Source organism: Elaeis guineensis, chromosome 1 (assembly GCF_000442705.2).
Source record: "Elaeis guineensis isolate ETL-2024a chromosome 1, EG11, whole genome shotgun sequence".
NCBI lineage: Eukaryota > Viridiplantae > Streptophyta > Magnoliopsida > Arecales > Arecaceae > Elaeis > Elaeis guineensis.
Window position 1 is genome coordinate 118860698 of NC_025993.2, and position 9135 is coordinate 118869832.

Consider the following 9135-nt stretch of genomic DNA (forward strand, 5'->3'; position numbering starts at 1 on the left):
AGTACTTAGTGTATTAAAGGATATTTTGGATTTTGTATGCTGGGTAAGAAATATCACAAACAACAGGAGTCATAACTAGAAGACTTAAGAGGCATAGACAAATAATAAGTCTGAACTTGTCAAGGTCAATTTTGAGGGAACTAAAACCATCAAACTTTTTTTCTCGAAATTTTTATTTTGACAAACCATGTCCAAATAGTACATGCAACAGTCCCCATTGCACCAGAGCTTGAAATGGCACGATAGGCATGTAAAAAGCCATCTTTGGCACAGACTTAACTCGAGACCATATCTCAGGCTGATCAAAACATATAGGATTTACTTAGTATGAAAGCTCATTGTTTCTGTGCTTCTTGAAACATTATTCATCATTGGATGTGGTGTACTAGATTTATAGCAAAAGAAGACATCAGTTCACTGGGTTTCTACTAATATAAGATCGCATTCGAGGCCTCACAATGGACTGGGCACCATCAACAAAGATGGTGGTGCCAGTCATGTAGCGAGAATCATCACTGATCAAATAGATCATAGTGGAAGCTAGATCATTTTTGGGTCAAGCCATCTCCGCAGCGGCATCACCACAGTGGTCAACTTCTTGGCCTTCTCTATTCCCTCTGACACAGGATATTTGTCACCCAAGTGCAAGCCACGGGCAATGCCATTAACTCTTATCTTATACTTGCCAAGCTCCATTGCTGATGCCTGCAGGATATAATGAAAACAGTTACAGGATGATGAACTTTAGTAAACCAATGGGAGAAAAGAAACAGCAATATAAAAGGATGCAAGTAAATAAACATTCATAGATTTACCGACAGTCATCCCAGATTCGAGAGAATACAGTTGCTGCACTGATATCTCTTCACATAAACCCAGTTGTATGAATACTTAAATATGAAGCAGAAGAAAATTTAAGCAACTAGTTTTATCATTCACATGTCATTCCCATATAAGATTCTCAACGGCTAGTAATTATGTATCACCTGTCTATTCTGAGACAATTGAAAATGAAAGTGATACCAGAGAATCTAGCAGGGATTTGTAAGCTCAATAAACAAGGATGCGTGGTTTAGAACTGTGGCATTGAGATTCGTCATGATTATCATCCAGAAAAAAAAAAGTGTTCACTTCACTGATTCAGTTCGTGCAAACTTCACTTGCCTAAATTAAGGTAGGCCCGGGAAAAAAAAAAGGCTAATCAAGGCCTAAGCATATTGATACTATATATCCACTACTGAATTGCTCTACATGCCCTAAGATTTATAGGCCTACTTTAAAGCCACCCCTAATTTGTATGTAAATAGATGGGAGGTTATCATGGTCAAAATGGTTAATGAAGTTCAAAGGCCATGGAAAATGTTGTCCCCACCCCAATAGGTACAAGACACAATTAAGGTGGCATGACTTCTCTTTTTCCCCCTTACTGGTAATATGACATTCCTATTCATCATTCAGTACATCCTTATTGAATTGTTCCCAGGATAAGGGGTCTAATAAGCGCTGCAATCTCATGAAACAAGCTCAAATCAGCAGCACTATTAGTCTTTTGGTCAGTTTGCTGGCTTCCTTGCCTGGGTATGTGAAAAATCTACTGAGACTCAAGTTGAGCTCTCAAGTTGTCCCCAGCTTCCTAGTCCTTATGTCAACCTTCCGATTCTTCAGATGTTGTATAGTTCTTGACCATATGTTAGGACTTGTAGTCCCTAGATCCCCTTATGACAACATGGTTGAGTCTGCAAAAGACCTCTGTTTCAACTCCAAGAGGGCTCGCAGCAATCCTCAGTGCAGCTCAAGTCATAAGAGTTTCTCAGCAATCAGATGTCACATTCACCAGCCTCACCTTCCCATTCCAATATCCATTGGAACATTGCATGATACATCAACCAATATAGATTTGCCAGAGTAGAATTTTATTCTTTTTCCTCAATCCAATGACTTGTCTCAATTAGCTATAATAATCTTCTGTTGCAGTAGATTGCTTTCGGAATAACTAGAGCTACAGTTCAGAGATAGCATAGGCTGAAAAATCACTAAGAAACTTCCTCAATTTTATTCTGTGTGGACTGCATAGAAACTTTAAAACATTTGAGTATGTAGCATATTGTTTGGAAGCTAATAATGGGAGAGATTTTGAGAAAAAGGACTTAAAAGAAATCATAGTCCCCTCACTGTGCTTAAGGATGCTAATACAGCCAACTATACGAATGATTTCCATCACTGAGCATTTGGAAAGGTAAAGGTCTTCTTTTCACAGTCAGGCTTCTGAGTTTGATAAGGTACCTAATCTTCTATGCCTATGTTTAACAAATTGAACCTTTAGTGCCAAAATATGACTTCCTGAAACCATGTAGATAGAAATGTTTGCATGTTTGATGCAGATTAAAAAATAGACCAGTACTATGTGTTAAAGGACAAAAGATTGACCAAAATGAACTCCACATACATTATAAGGAGCCTAGGACCATTTGTGATATTTCTCCCAAATAGTCAAATGGTAGCAAGGTCTAAGAGCCAAATATACTAACAAATAGCCAGTTGATGTGTGCAAGAGAACACTGTATAAGGCCCCAGAACCAGAACGAGGAAACGGGTGACAGAAAGTGATTATGGATTATAGACCCTACCACAATAGTACAGGAAGGAGAGGCAAGAAAGAACAACACCCACTCATGCAAGAAGGCAAGAGGGTCAGTTATTTACTACTTGTGCAACACAGTGTGTGCTCAAGAATCAGCAAACCAAGTAAATTGTTATTGTACTTCCTCAAAGAAAATTTGATCAAATCTGTTTAGTTCTAGGACAACAATATAATGGTGCAATATTCATATATCAAGGTAGAAATTGCACCAGTATAAAAGTAGGATCACATACCCGAATTAACTGTTGTACAGAAGCCATGCTCGAACCAACGGCAGCAGCACCAGGATACAGCCCTCTTTCTGAACCTATAATTGAGGTCAGAAATATTATGGACCCTCCTAACTCAGAATCCTTCATTCTTTTAGCAATGGCCTTGAGCAGGAACCATGGAGCCATAACATTAATTTTTATTATCTTTTTATAGTCATCTTCAGACACAAGTAGAGGCTCTTGAATCTTCCCTGTTCCAGAAAAAACAAAAATTTAGTCAACCATCTGAAGAATATATATTTCACAGGACACAAGTGATCTTGGCCATCCCAACAGCACCTATTAAAAGAGTCAATTTGATAAACAACAGCTAGACAGCAAAAGTATAAGTAGAAATGCTGATCCTGAGAGTCACAGAAGCTATCAAGGAAAATTGTCTTTCACATTAAATGAAGTTGTTCACTACATATATTGAGCTAAGCAATTACTTCAGTGAGTTTTCTGTCTTCAATATAAACTTCAGAGTATAGATAAATTATGACAAAGAACCTTAATCCTTCTTATACTTGATCAAACTTATCTTTTTGATCAAAACTGAATCAAACTTATCATGGTTTTGCTAGATTTACACCAATCAATAACATAATAAAAATAGTAAATATTTAAATTTGAAAGAAAATCAACAATGTAAAAAAAGTACAAAAGAATATAAAGCAAGATAAATGGTATCATCAAAACTTGTTCCAACTAATTGAAGCCTGCCTTGTGAAACCATTTTTTGCCAACCAATATTACTGGAAGCTTCTCAAAGGCATTACAACTTCCATCCAAGTTTTTAGGTTCCCTTTTTTTTTGACCATTACTGACAAATCCAATCCTTTTGTATTTTATTTCATTTTCTTAATGAAATCTTGATGACCCTAGTTCCCTCCTGTTTCCTTTTTTTTTTAAAGAAAAAAAAAGGAATACAGATCCAATCACTTATCTCTACCACATTCCTTTATAACTTTGTCACATATGCCCGTATCAACAGAATCACTTTCCCATCACTATGTTCAATTGTTCAACTCCTACACCTCATTTATTGGACTCATCTCCCCCTTCCCATGCTTTATATTTTCACCAATGCATGTCTTAATTTCATCTCTATGACACTCATCTGGCATGTTGACCTCTTCATCACCCCAGCACCTTATGCCTCATAAAACATTATGGATTTTGTTTCCAAGCTCTTCAAATGAGCTTCTTTCTGATGCCTTTCTACAGATTCTAGTATTTCAGATATCATGCTTCCTCGTAAAGTATTACATATATAATGAACAAATTCAATCATTTAACATGTCGTAAAATATGTTTGCAAAAAGACCATGGATGACAAGGATCAATTAGCAGAGCAAGGTCAACCACATAAACATGGCATCAAGATATGTGAAGTAAGCAAGATTCTCCTAATAAAAGGTTATATGAATGAAATGATAGGTGCACTTGGGGAAGAAGTGATGTTATCAGGTCTTGACCACCTGGAACTCTTGATATGCATAAATTCTGAGGCTAGAAAGCCTAATGCCATCGAAAACTTATCCATTGATTGTTCTGATCTGGAAGTATTCTCAAACATGCAGAACAAGGATTTCCTTTAGTTTCTAATTTGTAAAGCACAAAGTAGATATAGTTGTATTGCTAATAGATAGGTGTTAAAACCTAAATATTAACAAACTATGAACAATTTCTGGAAACAGGTATCTTAATTATATGGGGAGAAGCATGAAGTATGTATTAGATATGTCTTGATCTGTCCCAGTCCATAGAGGACCACATCATCAAGTATGATGTGACATAGATCACATAAAGTTCCATAATGGATGAGGTAAAACCTGATGGATAAGCTATATGAGGGACAGTGGCTGAAATTCTGAAGCATAAATCACCCACACTGGTGGACAAGGCTATATGATGGACAAGCCGTGAGATGGATGAACTAATTGATAATAATAAAAACCATGTACTCTATAAAGGAAAAGGAATTTATAAGATTGTTCACTCATAGGTTTATACAAGTTAAGAATGAGTTTCAGTATGTATATGTATGCATAAATATACATTTTTAACCTATTAAAATAACTTCTATATGGCCTTAATTCCCTGGTACTATCATTTTGTCCTATGAGAAAATTTTGAAATTATATATCCACAACATAAGATGACCCCATAGACTAAATTAAAATATACAAAGATAAAAGTAATCTCCATTAGCATATAAGTTAGGTATAACCATAATTTTTGGGTGATGACAAAGCATGTCTATGTTGCAAACAGCTCATGCCTGCTAATAAAAATACATTTGCTCACAATTATAGATATTCTTTGTCCCCTGAGTGAAGATAATTTGGGTAAGCCTGCTTGATGGGGTATGTCTGGTAGCATAGCTGTTAGGTATGTCTTGTTGTGGCAGTCATGTCATTATTGTCCAGTGAGAGGCTTGCTAGTGGATAAGCATCATAGTTCATTGCATACTTTATGTCTGACAAGAAGGAGGAGGAACTATTTCTTGGTTATTCTTCGTTGTTTAATTTTCTCTTGACAGCATGTAGTATTCTTTACATCATCTTAAAGGGGTTCAACTTATATGCTTAATGGTATTGATACTTATTATGACTAACTGCTGCTCTGACTTACAGATGAAAATAAAAGTAATGGTTGATGTGTGCTACTATCAGGGGCATGATCATATATTGCTTGTCTTGTCTTTATATGCCTAATTCCAAGTGCTGATTAAATACTTGCGTGGTTCAGAAGTTATCTTGACTGACATGGGTTTCGAGATACTAATGATATCACTGGCATTAGTTGATGTCTGTACTGCTGATACGCTTTACAGACATATTCTTATGTTGTTTCTTTTATTATGCTTAACTCAATGTTCCACATTCTGTTGAGTTTTATTACTGTCTGCACCTTCATTATGCTTTCTCCTCTTTTTAGATGATTATAAACTTTATTAATCAATCAACAGGAAAGCTACAAGCATTTTCATGACAACTAGATATCAATAGTACACAAGAATCAGCATTTCAATTAAAACATAAAATTATGCTATACTTTAAATCTAAAGCATCCAGAATCCAGATAGATGAATGAAAAATTTGATTACAATTCAACAAGAATTAGATGGATGTTACTTTTCTCAATCAAAAGCATATACCTTCAAAGGTGTAACAATTAATGAAAGCATCCAACTCCCCTAAGGATTTCCATGCTTTACTGACAGCGACATCAAAAGCTGCTTCGTTGTCTTCTTCCATATTCAATCCAATCACTTCAAATGGATCAATCCCCTTCAAGGAACGTGTAATCTCCCCCACCATGCTCTGAAGGACATCTTTGTCACCCATCAAAACTAACCTAAATAACGCATCGTGAGAAGCAAATATTTAGGTTAAATTAAAAAGAAAAAATTATATATAACAAATCATATTGAGAGCATAGGATAAAACCTTAATAAGGAGGTCTGCTAAATGGAATAGGCTAAAAAAAGAAGAGAATCCAGGTAAAAAGACTGGAGTTTTGCACTCATACCTGCAACCACACTTGGCCAGATGGTAGGCGATGCCCTTGGAGATCTCATCTCCATTGGAGGTCATCAGAACTCTCTTACCAGAACCTTCCATTGCTCCAATCTATCAAATCTACTCAAAAATCATAAAGAACCATCAAAAACAACCCTAAAAAAAGGGAAAATTTTGACCGGAAAAACCCACCTAAAATCTTAAACAAAAAAGCAAAGTTGAAACAGAAGAACAAATCGAAATTGTAACCAAATTGGAAAGAAGAAACAATAGAGGACGAAGAAGAAAAGACAGCACTCTGCATGCAAAGGACCACCTTTCTGTCCTCGGCGACTTTTAATCCGGAAATCACGTTCACGTTCACGTTCGTACTCGGGATCGTGGCGTCCTCATGCCTCGCTTTCATAGTATCACGCATATATATAGTCGAGAGAGCCCCTCGCTTTGTGCTGGTGGAGCTGTCATCCCTAGTTTCGGCAGCCCATTTGCCGTTCGCGTCTGTCCCTCGATTAAAACAAGCCCATTGCTTCGCGCCCACCGGCTCAGGGACGAGCCCGACATTGTCCAGACAAACTATTTGTCCAACATGTCTATCCAATGTGGCCTATTCGGTTCCTTTCTTGGGCTGGCAAAAACAGACAATCCAAATGCTTAATTTAGGTGTCAGCCTGGAAATATTTTTGTTTAGAATGGGTTTGCATTCTTGGAGTTTGATTTTGAATGAGTTATGTATGAATTAGAGCTTCCAAACTATTTAGGATTTATGATAGAGTCTTATTTTAAGGTTGAGTTATGTTGGATAGGATTTGGTTATGAATAGGATATGAAAATTTCAAAGGATGGTTGGCTCCTTTTAATGGTAAAGGTGCGTTTAGTTCGTGATCGAAATCTAAATTAAAATTAAAATCAAAATAAATAAAAATAGAAATCAGAATGATCATATCTTCCAATATATTTGTTCCTGATCAGATCAAATTGGAATTGAGATGAGATTTGAATAATAAGAGATGATAGAAAATGAATTTTAGAGGATTAAGATATTTTTTATTTTTCTTAAATTGAAATAAGAATATAACTTTTCTCAAGAAACAATTAGAATAGAAGTCACTCATCTTCATTTCATTTCAAAATCTAAATCCTCCAATCAAGCATAGCCTAATTATGTACTACACCCCGAAATTAAATCACCAAAGGGTAGACAGTAATAGAAGTCCACGCAAAATAGAGTTAGTTGGATTGGCTGTGCATAAACTAATACCTTAATGGAACAAACCCCAGTTGCCGTATCTATTCTTCTCACTTCAGGCAGAAGAAGGTTCTATAAATGGAAATAAAAATTGGAATGCTCATATCCTCCAACATATTTTGTCGTGATCAGAATCAGAATTGAAATCGAGATGGGATTTGAATAACAGAAGATAGTAGAAAATGAATTTTGGAGGATTAAAATATATTTTTTTTTTTTTTACGATTGAAATTGAAATAAGAATATCATTTTTTTCAATTAAACAATTAGAATAGGAGCCACTCATTTTTATTTTCATTTTAAAATTAAATCCTTCAAACCAAACGTAACCTAATTACGTACTACACCTCAAATCGAATCACTAGAAGGTGGAGAATAATAGAAGTCCATGCAAAATAGAGTTAGTTGGATTGGCCATGCGTAAACTAATACCTTGATGGCACAAACCCCAGCCATGCCGTATCTATTCTTCTCACTTAGGCAGAAGGAGGTTCTGTTTCTTATCTTGACAGGGTTCTTTGTCTACTCTAGGTTGAGAATGACAAAATGAATTTGAAAAGCAATTGAAGGCGGCGTGGTATTTGTGCTCTCTCTCTCTCTTTCCCCACCTTTTGTTTTTTTGCCTTATTTTAATATTCCTCCTTTTCCAGGACACCACTAGCTCAAACTTGTACTTAGTAGTGTTTTTCTCTATGGGGGAATTACTTGGTAGTGTTTTTCAGTTTCTGTTATCATTGCTTAGTTTTACTTTTAGTAATTCTTATTTCATTTTTACTAAAAATAAAATAAAAATTTCACGCTAGATAGATACCAAAACAAAATATGTGGCATCCCGGAAAAACAATGATATGGCAGATATTATAGTCACATCAACAATTAGCCTACCATTCAATAGTATTATTTGTAATGTTGGTAACAGCAATATCTATATTGGAAGAATGATGATGATGCACAGTAGACTTGATAATTGTGAAAAAAGAAGAAGGGTGGAGGATGTGATGGTGTCGGCTTCGATGATGGCAATTAAGCTAATAGAAAGTCATCAATGAAGCAGTATAATGATAACATCAATTTACAGTAATGTAATCAATTGCAATGGCAAACATCGAGCAGTTTTAGTTGACAAAGATGATGGGTGGTGGAACATATTTTCCATCTTGCATCCATTTTCCTTTTTATAAATAAAAAAATGAAAAGCAAATGATACAAAATAATAATTTAAAAAAAAAAAGTTGTGCTTCTTTTTTCTCTAAATTTATATCTTTTTATTTGTAATATTGATTGACAGCAGTTAGAAGTGATAAGATCACTGGTGGGGGAGCAATGAATCTGGATTCTTCACAGTTTCACATGGTATAGTATATACATGTGGTATTGTTGGATTTATTATTTTTAAGTGTTTTAATCCAATCATGGCCCTCATTTTGTGAGCTTAGATAAAGTTAGCCGACAGGGTAATATAATATGATA

The 9135-nt window shown here is 35.5% G+C and overlaps 1 protein-coding gene across 1 annotated transcript; it reads right to left on the reverse strand.

Annotated features, from left to right (window-relative positions):
- Positions 1–299: 299 nt before the first annotated feature.
- On the reverse strand, positions 300–6875 carry LOC105038818 (uncharacterized). The gene is given in 6 exon segments (XM_010914723.3): positions 300–555; positions 558–705; positions 2875–3104; positions 6056–6255; positions 6430–6539; positions 6736–6875. Coding segments are annotated over 5 exon segments (816 nt in total). The 5' UTR covers positions 6522–6539; positions 6736–6875; the 3' UTR covers positions 300–409.
- Between the last annotated feature and the right edge of the window lie 2260 nt (positions 6876–9135).